Genomic DNA, 16,010 nt, shown 5'->3' on the forward strand with positions numbered 1-16,010 from the left:
TCGACAAAAAAGTATTATCTTAAGTGGGAAATGTTTCACAAACAATTCTTATTAAATGACTAAAATGATTCACTCATTCGTACAGAGTAGACTGCCCTTTCATAATAAGACATCAAGAGATGCTAAGATTATCGTGATATCCGACGCTGGCATTCATGGAGCACAAGGAACTAAGGGCAGAGTATGGTCCTTTGACTAAAGCTTGGGCAATCAATTTATGTGTGGCCTCGGTCAAATGAATACCATCCCACACAATATACTGAGAAGGATCATCACAAGCAAGCACCCCTGGCTCCCCACAAGTCGCTGATGAATTGTAGTTGTACGGACCACCATTTCCACAGCAGGCTTTCAGAGTCTTTTTAAAACCTGCATTGCCATCAAAATACATGTATTAGTCACGGATTGTGAAAGCATACTATGAACTATGAAGGGTTCAACATATATAGTACCAAATTTTGTGGGATCACTAAATAGTGGCAAAGCAGCATTGTAATAATCAGCATAGAAGATATTGACATGAGGATAAAGTCCACGAAGCCTTTGTATTTCATCTTGGAGCTTCTGGTTGAAATATTGAGTGAAGTCATTTACCCACTTCAAGCATCCTGTTGAGTCATATTGGCTTTCATCTTGGGTTTCATATAGCGTTAAATACATTGCACTGCATCCTATTGGCCAAACCCCAGGAACCATCACCGTGCGAGCCCCTAGACCAATCAACTCCTGTTGTGACACACAGCATTTTGGTTTTAGGGATTTATCAAAGGTTTATGTCATGTGTACACAAAAATCAGCCACCAAAGTTAGGTAATGCTAGGTAGACAAAAAAACAGCCAGAACTTACTTTATTTAGTATTAATTAATTATTGCAACAATTAATGAATGCTAAATAAGGTAAGTTATGACTATTTTTAGCTGATTTTCTTTAGTTACCAAACATTTTCGTATACACAAATACATTGGTGGCTGATTTTAGTGGCTGATTTTGGTATACAAATAGCATTTCTCTTTATCAAAATATCAATAACCTATTAAGGTAACACATGAATATTAATCTTACAGTGATAGGTGAGCTTATTGCATGGATTATTTGTGGAACGTATGACTTAACCTCTGCTATGCTCCTTTTTACAAAGAAGGGGAAATTGAAGTCATTGCCTCCAATTTCACCCACAACAAATAGCGAATCCCTAAGAATTTGTTCACAGCCTGCCAGATTCCTTAATTAAGAAGGAGTAATACTAATGATAAACAACAAGAGAGAATAGAATTGGAAAAGTCGTACTTGTGGAAGAAGTGCAGAGATAAGAAAGGAATTGGTTGAACCAGTTGAATTGAACAGAGAGAGTATAATTAGTAGCACCAGTTTGAACACCTATATCCTGGAAGAAAGTGGCGTCCAAAGCAGTGGCTCCAATGACAGCAAAATTAACAGCCTGACCCACACTCCAATCTTCCAATTTACCGTTCTTCATTCCAATGTAGGGTTTCACAGACTGAATCCCCAAATACTCAGCTGCAAACAAAATCCATCAAGATTGTGTATAGATATAAAAGAGGAGAGAAGAGAAAATGTTACCAATAAAATCAATGATGAGGCGCCCATCGGAGCAGCGACCGGAAGGATGACGGAAGTGAGTTTTGCCGTACGGAGGGAAGAAGCAGTGTTGGTCGGTAGTTTGATGACTGAAATACAAGTTGCCGGTGTCGGTAATGGAGTCACCGAAGCTGAAGATGGATGAGTAGCATGCTGAACCTGTCACTGCCTCAGCAACTACTGTCATCAATATCACCATTAACGCACACCAGCTTCTTTCTTCAAAGGCAGCCATTACAATGACTTTAGTGTCGTCAATGTTGGTTGGTGCTTTGGTTGGGGGTTGCACTACACAATTTATTTTTTTTTCGATAAAAAAAAAGAAAAAAGAAAAATGCATCCGAGACAGAGACGTCAACCCCATGTGTATTTTGTGCTAGGAATTAAGTCTTAAATGATCGCTGAAATTACCTCAAGTGTAATTTATGGGAGTAGATTCTCTCTCGTAAAAAAAAAATTGAATAGTATTTGGTGGTTGATTTTACTATTTATTATTTTTTTTTATTAATTTTTTGTCCTACTTATAAAATTAAAGGTAAGATATTACACTTTATTCTCTCCAATAAAAAAAATGGAGATAATCGCCATTTCCGTCATTTCTAAAGTTAATAGTTGCTATATTTATCTATGAAGTTGCACTTTAAGATCTATAGTCGTTCTTTAAGCAATTTCTGTTAATGGTGCTATAAAAAAGCTGCTGTGAATTCTTTTTGATATATTGGCAAGTCTAAACACCTTTTTGTGTTAATTTGGCGCTTAGTTTGCGGCACATGACGTCATTTTATAGGATGATTACTAATTTTAGACACCACTTTAAAATTTAATTTTTGTATACGTTTCTAAATTTTAATCTATTTTTCTTCTAAGTATTTATATAATTTTTATATAATTTTCAATAACATATTTAAAAAAATATAAATAGATAATAAAAATATAAAATAAATATTTTAAAAATTTTAAATTTTTATATTTTCAATAATTTTTTTAATATTTTTAAGACACAAGATAAATAAATCATTTATATAAATAATTAATTTGCTGATTGCTATGAGTGTATGGTATACCTAATATAACTGTTTTCCGTTATAAGAGAATATAATAATAAACCATTAAAAGAATTATATTATATAATGTAAAAACATAACAAATGGTTAAGACAAGTACAAAGATATCTATTCTTCTTGTGAAGACGGGGCAGTAACTATATTTCTGAATTACATGAAATACTAATTTTAGGATTAGTATATGGTCCACTTAATAAACCTTTGGCAATCCATTTGTATGCTGCTTCCGTCAAGTGCAAGCCATCCCAAGAAATATACTGAGATGGATCCTTACAAGAAATCACCCCCGGATTGCCACAACACACACCATTATTAGAATTGTTTGCAACTCTAAGCGGGCAACAAGCACTTGAAATTGATTCCGTAAATCCTGAAATTGCATGAAGAAATCACATAAATTACTCTAAAAATACTCTTCCATTGTTATAAAACTCGTTTATTTATAATATATAATTATATGTACACATGAACTGAAAAAGATATTAGTAAAAACATATAAGTAGATAAGAAAAGATTGAGGACTTGTGTACCAAATTGTGTTGGAGATTGATATAATGGCAACACAGCATGGTAATAATCTGCATAGATGATATTTGTATTGGGATGAAGCACTTGAAGTCGATTCAGTTCAGCATAAAGTTGCTTGTTGTAGTATCGAGTAAACTTGTTTAACCACTTCAAACAACCAGCTTCATCATATTCACTCTTATCTGAAGTTTCATACGTTGTCAAATACTTGAAATTGCATCCAAGAGGAAGGTTTCCAGGAACCACGAGAGTTTGAGCCCCCAAATTAATCAATTTCTGAAAATCACAAGAATCATGAAAGGTATTAGGAAGGCCTTAATGGTACTAATAAGCCTGTTATAGCAATTAATTATAATCATGACTTGATGAAACAAAGTATATATAGCTAGATTAATCTAAGATAAGCAATTCAAATGTAAGTATTTGTCATCATGCACAGAAACTCTTACATTAATAGCCGAAGAAATTTCATTAATCACAAGTGGCACATATGTTCTGACTTCTTGTATACTCGTATTTAGATAAAGAGGATGATTGAAATCATTGCCACCAATCTCCCCAACAAGAAACAACGAGCTTCCAAGAACTTCTTTACACCCTGTTAGATCAAATTAGACCGAAGTTTTATTACTCATAATAAAGTATTGCCGAATAAATTAGTTAAGCAGAGACTTCAATTCACTCGAGCTGTATGTATATCATACCTGAAGAAGAATTACAGATGGAAGGGAGCAAGTCCATGAACCAATCTAACTGCACTCTCAGAGAATAGTTGGTTGCAACATTATACATACCCTTCTCTAAGTAGAAGCTAGAATCCAAAGCAGTGGCTCCTGCAACTGCAAAATTCACTCCCTCCATTGGGTTCCAATCTTTAATCTTACCGTTCTTGATTCCCAGATAAGGTTTCAGCAATGGAACACCCATTTTCTCAGCTGCATATACAAACAGCATATCAGAACAACAGAAAATCCACTAAAACAGGAACATTATTAATTATATATACTGGCAAGAAACTAACTAACGGCTATTCTGGTTATTTATACAAGGAGTGTTAGGAGACCAGTAACTTTTGTGATTTGTAGCCATCAAGTAATCATTAATGGTATTTTTAATGGTGTGAGATTACTCACTTTTTTTTTATTGGTTACATGCTGGACAGAATTTAATAAAGTTGCTGGCCCTTAGACTTTTCCTATTTATATTATTAATTACCGATGAAATCGACGATGAGACGGCCATTAGACCATCTTCCAGTTGGGTGATGAAAGTAGGTTTCTCCATAAGGAAGGTTCAATGCGAGAGTTTGTGATGAAGGGAGCGTGTGAGTGTCATAGTAAGCGTTTCCGGTGTCGGCAAGGGAATCACCGAAGCTGTATATTGCTCTGTAGCAGCGGCTTGAGGTGGCAATGGAAATGAAAATGGAGGAAACAGCCAGGTGAAGAAGAAGCGCTACTGTCAGAAACGAAGCCCTTGAAGAAGCCATATGCTAATTCTGCTGTGTCAACTCAGTGTTCATGCAAATGCAAAGTGATGATGAATAAAAAGGAAGAATGGGTTCGTGCTTATTTGTTAGCTTTGTCCAACGTAACGTGTATGTATATATAGAGATGATGCGGACACTAATTGCATTAAAATATAAAGTGTTATTCTTTTGTATTATTACTAATAGATTCAGTTCTGTTCAAAATACGTAGTTGGTATAAAGAGAGAGCATTGCAACTACCACTTCATTCCAATCCTAGGAACGCAACTTTCCTGATTGTTTATTTATCGGTGGGTAACCATTTGATTGGTTCTGATTCAAATGCAGAAAGAGTGCGTCTGTTCTTAGTTGGTGACTCAGTGTTGTTTATAATAATGTAAGTAAAATGACTGTTTTATCCTCATCGTTCTGTTGCTCACACCTAACCTACCTACCTCTATTGTCACTCGCACTTTTGCACACTGCACGTGCACCTTCCTCCCTTCAGACTCCGCTGACCAATTCCTTAATTCTTATCTCCTCTTTTTCCCTGTAGTTTCCTCATTAGTCATCAAGATTGCTAATAACAAAAACAGGATTAATGCTACGTAGGAGTCTTAATCGCATGTCTAATTAATTTAACATTATACTAAAATCAACCATTATTGTAAAATACAAATCTATTATCTATTATATATTATTAATTTTATAACTAAAATATATCACACATTATTTTTTATTATAATTAAAATCAAATTTTTTGCTAAAAAATTAAAGAGTTCTTTCGTTCTCGATCTTTTTTTTTTCTTGTTAACTTTATTTCTTTTATATATTATTATTAATGACTAATTATAATTTTAACAATAAAAATATAAAATATGACATTCTTTAATTGCAATTAAAATTAAATTAAAATTTTAATTCAAATATTAAAATTAAAATAAAAATTAAGATATAACTATATTATATTACAAAAAGCAAAGTGATATATTCAAGAGTTTGTTTAGCTAATATATGCTCTCAAAGTATAATTTAAAGTTATTTATTAAAACAAGTTTTCATAGAAAAAGATGTAAATTTTAGTTTTAATATATTTATTGTGTATTTAATTATTTATTAAAATAAAAATTTAAAATTTCTACTAATAGTAAGTCTAATATGTGTCATAAGAGACAGGAAAAAAAATCAATCTAAAACAACTTAAAGTTATTTTATTTTGTATTTATTAATTATTTCTAAAATAATTGAATAATTTTTTATGTAATAAATATGTAATTATAAATATTACATGTATAAAAAATATATATATTAAATTAAATAATAAATTTTGAGCATTTATTTTCCTAATATTTTTGTATTAAAAATGTTGATCATGAGATTAATTATGACTATATAAGAGAAAGATAAATAAAAAAAAGGAAATAAATCCTTTAGGCAAGTAATATTTTGTAAGACAAGTCAAATATTATTATTTTGATTGTTATTCAGATTAGGATTCTTCTTTAATATAATATAAAAGGTATAAATACTTTCTAAACGAATAGCCGATATTATTTTATAAATACTTTCTTCTTTTTAGTTTTACGACAAAATAAACTATAGTGTAAATAACTAAATATGTAAAGTTGAATAATTTTTTTACGAAAAAAAAAATCAAAATTTCAAAAGAGTTATTTGTTTTCAGCTTTTGCAGAAATATTTTTCAAAAAATATTTTCATATTAGACATTTTTCTTTTAAATTACGGTTGTAATTAACAAAAAGGAAATATTTAAACATTACCCGCCGTAATTAACGACAATATTAGGAGAACAAAAATAGTGATTATTAAAGTGGCTTAACCTCTCGTACCCAACAAAAAAGAGTGCTACCTATTTCTTACAGGAGTCAGGAGGATAGGACATATGATAGAAAAGATTCTACAATGAGTGGAATGATATAATTATATAAATGCCAATTTGCTCAAATTTCAATCTGGATTTTTACGCTCACATCACAAATTTACAATGGCTGTATGCCAGTATCTTTATTGAAGTGAAAATTGGTTGAGGCAGGATCTCAGAATTTTTATGTTACATGCAACAGAGCTTAGTAGATTGGTAAAGCAGGGGGCAACACCTTAGCAATCTAAGCATCCCCCAAGGCTGAAATATAACACAAGAAAATATACAAATTAGAATGGAGCAAGTAATCTACTGAGGATTTGGGGGGCGGCTGTTAGCAGCAGCAACACGGGATCCCCATTCTAACAACTCTTTGCTGGTGTCATCCTTGTGCGCAAATACTTCTATAAAACATAGTGAATCTTTCTGTGCTCCTGTTGCTGTTGCAATTGCTTCTGTTAGATCTTCCTCTGTCCGTACCTACACTCCAAGCATTATAAATAGTAACTCCAGTTAATGATAATGCTCGTAATGATTGTAAGATCACAGTAACACAGGATTGTTTGAGTTTAAGCTAACCTTGGCAGTCCAGCATTTGCCTTCTCCATTATGGATGGCTTCCACAAAGCGAGTATAATCCCAGTTCTTGATCACGTTGTACGGGCCATCATGAATCTCAACTTCAATTGTATAACCTCCGTTGTTAATGAGGAAGATGATGCTCCTTTGTCCGCTGCGGATCATTGTTGAAATATCCTGTGCCGTCACCTGATAAATAAGGAATACCTTAAGTCAATGTGTGCTTCAAGCATCAAATTGATGTTCCAGTTTACTTATACTGTGTTCAAAATGCAAGTCTTGAACTAGACGTAATTATTACAACCACAGTAGTCAATTCAAAGTAAGTCAATTTCAATAATAGTATAGTAACAGAGTAACTCGATGCAAGGTCTGTCATATATAAGAATACGTCTAGGCAAAAACAAAACATAAAGAAGACAAAAGAAGTCATATTATTATCAAATGTTTTGAAAGGTCATTTCTGTTGGTGCAACTTGTATAATCTTATTACTCACCTGAAAACTGCCATCTCCAATGCAAGCAATTACACGCTTATCTTTTGCAGCTTGTGCATATCCAAGAGTAGCACCAACTGACCAACCTATGGACCCATATTGCATCTGGAATTCATACCTGAAAGATCAAATTCAGGCACGACAGTGTTAACCCCCCAAAAAGATAAACGTTAGCATTTTGCTAGATGCAGTTGTAAATGAATTTAAATACCCGCAATTTTCAGGTAGATGTAGCTTCTGACAGTTGAACCATGAGTCTCCAGTTTCAGCTATTACAGCAGTATCCCCACTTAGCATTTCCTGTAAAAGTATGTGTGAGTGGAGAAAAAGTTAATACATTTTAGTAATATAATGGGAACCACTTGCATAAACTAGCATGATTTGTACGATAAAGTGAATCCTCTGAACTTGCTATGCAGGATATGAAATCTTAGTCATGGAGCAAGGTAACAGGTAGAAAAACCTCATGTCAAAAAGAACCATTTGACTTGAATATTTAATAAGCAGATAAATAGAACATACCTGAATGTGCTTAAATAGAACATTAACTCTAAGAGGTTCGTCCTTCTCTCGCTTCAGAGGAATGCCTGGGGGAACATATATACGTCGGTAATTCTCCAAAGCTGCACCATTTTTCTTAACCTTCTTAGACAATGCAGTTAAGAAGTCAGCCATGAAAACCCAGCCCAACGAAGGACCATTGCCAATGGTCACGCGATTAGGCTGCACGATTACAGCTTTCTCCTTCTTTATCAATAAGGAGTATCCCACGGAGCTATAGTCGTTGAAGATAGGGCCGATAAAAACATATGCATCAGCAGACTCCACTATTTCGCCACAAAAGGAGGTACTAACAGCACCCCAATATGTCCCAATGAAGTGTGGATGATGCTCCGGCACTAGCCCCTTTCCAGAGGGCATACAAGCTATTGGATATCCACTGGCATTCGCAAACTCCAGAAAAGCCTTCTGTGCCTTTGCAAACCTTAGTTTTGGCCCACCAACAATGACGGGTTTCACAGCTTTGTTTAGAAATTCAGCCGTTGCTTCCACTGCTGCTTCTAATCCTTGTTGATTGCTTACCCTGCACAAATCCAAAAGATATTAGTTTTCCCTTAGACAGGATTCACTCTTCAGAAGGATAAGATGTGAGTTAACACAATATATGCACATACATAACTCTTTCAATCCACATTCTCTCTTGACAAAGAATTACAATTGCATTAGCATTTCATTTAGCAATGAACTTAGCCAAATATGTGATTATCAAATAACTAATTCAGTAATCAATAAGATTGGATCAGTATTAAAAGAATTCATAATAAAAATATATCAGAATTAAGCTAAAAAAGGGGCTATTGATTAACAATGTAGAGAAGGCGAGGAGGGGAATAGTATGCATACTTAGGTGCAAGGAAAAATGGGACAGGGTCTCTGGAAAAAGTTGGGTGTGGAATCCCAGGAAGGTTGCAACTTATGCTGACGTAAACAGGCTTGCTTTCCTTCAGAGCAGTGGAGATTGCAGTGTCAATCTGCTCATGTGCATCTTCCAAGTTATTCACCACTGCCTGAAACACGAGAAATCATAATCGAGTCAGTTACCTTGAAAAACCAATCAACCTAATAGAATAACACAAGTTAGTTACAAGTCAGCTAGAGTCGGTTACAGTCCCGCGCACCTGAAAACACGTGATGGTTTGGAAGCAGCGGAGTTCCTGTGAGAAATCGGGTAATCCGATTGTGTGGTGGAGGATCCTGTTGGTGCCGTAGTCGTTGGAGTTGGGTCCGCCGACGATGCAGACGACGGGGAGGTTCTCGCTGTAGGCGCCGGCAATGGCGTTGATAACGCTGAGGCCGCCGACGGTGAAGGTGACGACGCAGGCGCCGACGCCCTTGGAACGGGCGTAGCCGTCGGCAGCGTAGCCGGCGTTGAGCTCGTTGCAACAGCCGACGAGGTTGAGGTCAGGATCGGCGATGAGGTGGTCGAGGAGAGTGAGGTTGAAGTCGCCGGGGACGGAGAAGACGTCCCTGACGCCGATCTCGACGAGGCGGCGGGCGAGGTGGCGGCCGAGAGTGCCTGCGGAGCCGGGGAACTGGGTGGCAGCTTCCATGTGATGTTGAGACTGGAGAAAGTAGAATTGGATTTGATTATGATTAGTTAATTAATGTGATTTGTTTAACCTTGTGTGTATTGGACATTGGTTGGGGTTTATAAGGGGGTTCAAACTTCAAAGACTGGTTTTGGAAACCCATGGGCAACACCTTGGAAGAGGGAAAAACAAAAACTAAATGTGCAAATTGATTTTAGAAGTACGTGGTATATAGAATGGATGATTTCTTAGTATATGCTTGAGACACCTGTTGGTAATTCAGTATTAATTATAATCTTTGTATATAATAATACGTAGTTAGCGCATAATAGAACTCATTACTTTTACATTTTTTTCAAGTTTTTAGTTGTTACTCATAGTTGATTCTTCATAACCAAATTGATTGATAATAAAAGAAAATATAAAATAGAAACTATTTATGGTTAATGAATATTTTGTATAATTTATTTAATTTAATATGTTTGACCGAATTCGTAATGTTATGTTTCCATACGAACATTTTGTAAAAGTAGTCACCTTGTAAAAAGTACTAGTTTTAGTTTTGGACAAATTTAGGAGTATGAGGCATATGGTGGGTGAAGAGAAATGATGGTGATCCGGATCTCAAGTGGGAAAGATGAATGCACAGCACAGACTATTCCAATTCCATGTACTTGAAATAATTAAATAGAAATTGGAAGGGTTTCAGCTGGCGTAGTCGTGGTTTTGTGGGGTGTGGGTTTGAAACAATAATCTTCGTCGTGGCTAAATCGTAGTGTTTCCTTATACCTTTTTTAGCTCTTTAGCCTAGTACAATAGAAATTGAGGTGTTGTTTCAATTTGGGAGTTTAACCAAAGCTTTAGTCCTTGCCAAAACACATTCCATTAAGTTATAGAGAAAGTCAACAATTTTTCACATGGTGGGCCAAGCATTTTGTACCTATGGAGTGTGGATATTATTCAACATTAGTAGCTTACACACAGATTTTACTAATGCACAAATGATGAAGAAAGACTAATAAAAATGGAGATTCCATGGTGACTTTTAAATTCTTGTTTAATTTATTTAAATATGATTAATTTTTAGTAATGAAAAATAAATTATAAGTGTATGTTTGGGTGCCATTATTTTGTTAAAAAAAGATCTTTTTTTAATGAAAAAAAATCTTTTTTATTTTTTAATGTGTTTGGCAAATTTCTAGTAGTAAAAGTAAAAGCACTAGTAAAATAAAAAAAAGATCTTTTTTGAGAAGTTGTAATTTACATATTTTTTTAAAAGATCTTTTTTCTTTAAAAAAAAAGATGTTTTTCATGTAATAAATAAACAAAAAAGTACTTTTATATTGTTATACCCAAACATAATTGATTGATAAAAAAACATTTTTACATGAGATATCCAAACATAAAATTACTTTTACTTCTCTATAAAATTTTTTAAAAAAAGATAACTCGAAAAAAGATCTTTTCTTAAAAGCTCACCCATTTTTATATTTATGTTAGATGATAATAATTTAGATATAAAATTAATAACAAATATTATACTAACAAAATAAATTTATGTGAGAGATGACATAATAAAAAATTAGCTTAAAGAATAATACCACGATTAATATCAAAGAACCAACTTTATTCAGTTAGTATCAATTAATTTTTTAAAATTATTTTATTCATCTTAAATTTTAAATTTTAAATCAATTTTTTTTATTTGTTTTATATGAATTGATATTGTAAATGTAATCTTTCAAGTACACTTATTGTGATAAAAAAAAAACACATATAAAATAAAATAATTAAAATAAAAAATAAAAAAGATTTATTGTCTGAAAATCATATATTTTTAATCATAAATTTTAAATTATAAACAGTATATCCTATATCTTCCACAAATTAACAAATTTTAAAATTAAAAAAAAATTAAGTAATATTTACAAATTAAAAATTAATCCCTATATTTTCTTAATATGAGAAGAAAGATGAAGAACAGAAACATCACAAGTCATGAACTACTAAACTGCCGCCAATGGTGAATTGGTCAAAAGAAGAGAGGATTTTGTGGGACGAAGAAGGAGTGGCAGAAAGCTGCCAATCATCACCCCTCTTTGTCTTGTTGAGGTCCAGTTGAGAGCAGCAGAGCTCATATTGTTGGTTCCAATAATGAATCCAAACCAGAAACAAGCTCCTCCCATTGCCTCCGGAACCAGCCAGTTGCTTGGGCCTCCTCCTAGTGCCTATTGAGTACCACATGGGCAAATCCAACAACCCTTTCACCGCCCAAGGCTTCCCCCAATACTCAACTGACTCGTCCATGTCCCCCAATTCGTGCCCCACCAGCTTGTCCGGGTAATCCAATGTATAAAAGAAACCATCCTCAAAACAGCCCCACCCGTTTCTCCCCAACCATAACTTGTCCACTCCCCTCGCATCGCACGTCACAACACGCGCACCAACCATAAAGCACGCTCTATTCTTCTTGAAATCCGTGCCATCTCCACTGCTTGAGTTGAGGCAGTTATAATCCGCCTCCACCCAACGACCAACGGCTGGGTCAAGAACTTCGCCCCAAATATCTGGCAGCTGGCGTCCCCGTCCGCCCATGACGTAGATCTTGCCGTCCACGACGGCGGTAGATGCACCGACGCGAGGGATGAGCATGCTAGGGCCTTGTCGCCAGCGGTTAATGCGGCAGTCGAGGATCCAGACTTGCTGGGAAAGTATGCCGCCGAGGTGGCCGCCGATAACGTAGATGTGGTGGCCTAGGATGGCATAGGCGGCTTGATATGTTGGCGAAGGAAGCGGTGGAATGGGAAAGGGCATTACTTTTGTGCTTCGTGATGGAGGGGCTAGGGAGAACGCCCACCATTGCGAAAGGAGGCCGCAGTTTGGGTGGAGATGGAGGTAGAGGAAGGGTTGCTTGCCATGAAAGGCAGAGTGGACATTGTAGAATATAGGAGAAGCCAGGAGGGAGCGTATGGGTCCGGAAACTTGGGAAAGTGCTTTGTAATGGCGGCGTGGCACGCGTGCTAAGCAGCTCACAGCGACTTCGTTCGGGAGCGCTGGGATTAGCTGCTTCTCTTGTTCTTGCGGTGGTTTAGGGTTACTTCTGGTGGCCGCCGATGCAGACGAGGACAAACAAGACATCATGCTTATGACTTTCAAGTTTCAATACTCCACTAATGAAATAATAAGATAGAGCACATATATATGGCACAAGATAAGTATCAATCTACACAGATTTGTTAAAATATAATTCAATCTACGTGATTTCTTAAAGATCCAATCTTTCAACATTTTGATTTCTTCCAATTTTGAATAAAATTCACTATTAAAAATATTTAGTAACCAAATAAAATTAGCTAAAAACAACTATATAATATTTATTAGTTATTGCGATAATTAATAAATACTATTTTTATTAATTATTGGGACATTGGCTAATTCTTTTTTTCTCCTCAATATTACCATAAAAATATTTTCAAATTAAATTATCAAGTTCTTATTAATACAAATAGGGAGTATGAGAGCCACTCAAATAAAGACGTTTAAAACGTCTTTTTTTTAAGATATTTTCTAGTAACTAAAATTTAACACATATAATCGATTAAATCATATTATTTTTGTCAAAATTAGGCCAGACAAATTAATTTGATCGGAAAAATAGTGAATCAAATCTTAAATTAGTCTAAATTAATATTATTTTTTTTTATAAAAAATGACTACAATACTTTTATTATAAAAAATAACTAAAATACTCTTATTTATATATATTAATTTTGAGAATTTTAAATTCTAGTCCTTTATTTCTCTGTCATTATAGGGTTAGGATTTAGAGTTTTCAAAATTAATATATATAATAGGAGTATTTTAATCATTTTCTATAATAAGGGTATTATAGTTATTTTTTATAAAAAAATAATATTAATTTAGACCGGTTCAAGATTTGATTCACTATTTTTCGGTTAAATTAATTTGTCTAACCTAATTTTGACAAAAATAACACGACTTAATCAATTATATGTGTTAAATTTTAATTAATAAAAAATATCTTTAAAAAAAGACATTTTAGACGTCTTTGTCAGAGTGGCTCCGTACAAGTATTGTCTAAATTAGACACAGAATTGAAACATTATCACATGTACTCTGCCCTATTCATGCAACTTAACTAATTTTTATTAGTAAAACAATTCAATAATCAATCCTCCAAAACTTAGTAACTATAGTTGAATTTAAGATATTCTCTTAAACGTTCTTTAAATATTAAATCAAGTTAATATTATAAAATTTGGGGATTCAAACTTTTATACCTATAAAGGCAATATATCATTCTTTTTATTTGCCTTTTTTTAGTAAGTTAGGTACAATTTTAAAGACACTATAGCATTCACTAAAAAACATATATAGATACAGAGAGAAAAAAAATTAACATGTTGATCTTACTTTTTCTTTTTATTTTTATTTCTTTTTTGGTTGTTGCAATGAGTGTCTATGTATTCTAAGTACCAATTTCATATGTACTGGAGAAGCCACCTAATACTAATGCATCAAAGAGAAACAGAAAATGAGATATCAATCAAAAATCTGGAAACCATGGTATTTTGGTAATAATAGTAACACTATTCTCTGTCTCTGAAGTCTAAAGCCCTCATGACTGTGTGTATATATATATATAAAATAAGACAACAACTACCTACAAAAACAAAGATCTCAACACACACTGCAGCAAATGGAAGATACATAAAAAGGAAAGACGAAACACAAGGTTGTAGTCAATAGTTTATGTAGTGATGCTGACTGTCGGGTCCTTCGGGACTCAGTCTTTGAGTGCTGTAATCATTATTATATCGTCCATTAATATTTTCTGCAATTGAACGATGATCGTGAGTAGCTGTGGTTGTTGCTGATGATGACGACGACTCTTTCTTGTTTCGAAGCATGTTGCTTACAATTGTAGGACTCAGTGGCCGTGTCTCAGTTCCACCACTTAGAAGAAGAAGCAACACCACCACCAAAATACACCCCATATTCCTCATCATCATCAACTTCCTCATGTACATATATCCTATAATAAGCTAAGGATGTTTTGCTCGTATAGCTAGGTATAGAGCTATACACATATTGTGGTATTTATAGTATAGTAAGCTTTCCATAATAAAGGTGATGATCATAGTTATATAGCGATGATGACGATGTAGATGACGATGATTGATGATCCTGCACAGTGATTAGTGAAAATGTTAGTGCGGTTGAGCGTATCTCATTCATGATTGGTGTGTATAGTAGTATTATCTAAAAATGTTACTGTTTATTATACACACCACTATACGTACACTTTTTTATACCTAACTTATTTTTCACCTTATTTTTCACCTGACAAAGTTTAGAAGTCAGAATTTTTATTAAAATTTCATCAGCATTTAATCAATAAAAAAAATAGATAATTTTATATTATGAGATATAATTTCGAAACATTAAAAATAGGTAAATACTATCTTATTCTTTTTAAAATAATATGTAAATTATTTTTTCTAATGTATCACATTTTAATTCGATATTTATTTTAATATATTTATTATATATTTATTAAAATATTAATTTAAAAATTTTCTTATATTAACTAAATTCTAAACTAGCTAAAATATTAATGTGACAAATTAAAAATAAAAACACAAATTAGTGTCACCGTCAAAATTTTCAATTTAAAAAGCTTATCGTGTTAAATAGATCTTTAAATTTAAAAATTTATTCTATATAATTTGGTTTCAAATTATATTAAAAAAAAGAAGAAATGAAAACACTTTATATCTTGTTTTTTATAAATTAATATAGCTAGTTTGTAATTATTTTTTATGAAGGTCTAAATTTTTATTTAATTTTTGTTAGAAATCAAAGATTTTGTGTGAAAAATAAAAGAGTAATATATAACATTATTTTTTAAATATTTTGTTAAATTTTCAACAAATTTTAATGACCCGAAATCAATTTCTTATTTTTTATTTTATTAGATAAATTAGTCATCTAACAAATTCTACTAAAAATTTAAAATAAATAAGCATCCATTAAAATATGACACATTAGAGACGATAACTTACATGTTATTTTAGAGAGGATAGGGTAGCATTTCCCTTAAAAATATTAATAATAATTAATTAATGATTATATATCATAAAACTTACTAATCCCTAATACTTCTCTTTTGACATATTTAGATTATGATTATTTGATTGAATTATAACAAAAACTCAAGTGTAACTTAAGTAATTTTACGTAAAGATAATAGATAAAAATCGTTAAATAATAATTTAGTCAAA

The 16,010-nt window shown here is 33.1% G+C and overlaps 4 protein-coding genes across 4 annotated transcripts; all 4 read right to left on the reverse strand.

Moving 5' to 3' along the window:
* LOC112782647 (GDSL esterase/lipase At1g28610) lies at positions 1–1,968 on the reverse strand. Its single transcript, XM_025825130.3, has 5 exons — positions 1,583–1,968; positions 1,289–1,519; positions 1,064–1,212; positions 453–726; positions 1–369 (listed from the first exon to the last, which is right to left on the reverse strand). The coding sequence occupies exons 1-5, from the start codon at positions 1,962–1,964 to the stop codon at positions 113–115; spliced, it is 1,293 nt and encodes a 430-aa protein (XP_025680915.2). The 5' UTR covers positions 1,965–1,968; the 3' UTR covers positions 1–112.
* Positions 1,969–2,696: 728 nt separating this feature from the next.
* LOC112782648 (GDSL esterase/lipase At1g28610) lies at positions 2,697–4,788 on the reverse strand. Its single transcript, XM_025825131.2, has 5 exons — positions 4,408–4,788; positions 3,897–4,127; positions 3,642–3,790; positions 3,195–3,468; positions 2,697–3,034 (listed from the first exon to the last, which is right to left on the reverse strand). Exons 1-5 carry the CDS (start codon positions 4,676–4,678, stop codon positions 2,802–2,804), a joined length of 1,158 nt encoding a protein of 385 aa, XP_025680916.1. The 5' UTR covers positions 4,679–4,788; the 3' UTR covers positions 2,697–2,801.
* Positions 4,789–6,656: 1,868 nt separating this feature from the next.
* On the reverse strand, positions 6,657–10,062 carry LOC112782649 (pyruvate decarboxylase 1). The gene is made up of 7 exons (XM_025825132.3): positions 9,295–10,062; positions 9,020–9,183; positions 8,138–8,699; positions 7,827–7,915; positions 7,616–7,733; positions 7,119–7,307; positions 6,657–7,019 (listed from the first exon to the last, which is right to left on the reverse strand). The coding sequence occupies exons 1-7, from the start codon at positions 9,724–9,726 to the stop codon at positions 6,849–6,851; spliced, it is 1,725 nt and encodes a 574-aa protein (XP_025680917.1). The 5' UTR covers positions 9,727–10,062; the 3' UTR covers positions 6,657–6,848.
* Positions 10,063–11,495: 1,433 nt separating this feature from the next.
* Positions 11,496–12,951, reverse strand: LOC112782650 (F-box/kelch-repeat protein SKIP6-like). Its single transcript, XM_025825133.2, has one exon. The coding sequence runs from the start codon at positions 12,844–12,846 to the stop codon at positions 11,695–11,697; it is 1,152 nt and encodes a 383-aa protein (XP_025680918.1). The 5' UTR covers positions 12,847–12,951; the 3' UTR covers positions 11,496–11,694.
* Between the last annotated feature and the right edge of the window lie 3,059 nt (positions 12,952–16,010).

The sequence above is a fragment of the Arachis hypogaea genome, chromosome 20, assembly GCF_003086295.3.
Source record: "Arachis hypogaea cultivar Tifrunner chromosome 20, arahy.Tifrunner.gnm2.J5K5, whole genome shotgun sequence".
Lineage (NCBI taxonomy): Eukaryota > Viridiplantae > Streptophyta > Magnoliopsida > Fabales > Fabaceae > Arachis > Arachis hypogaea.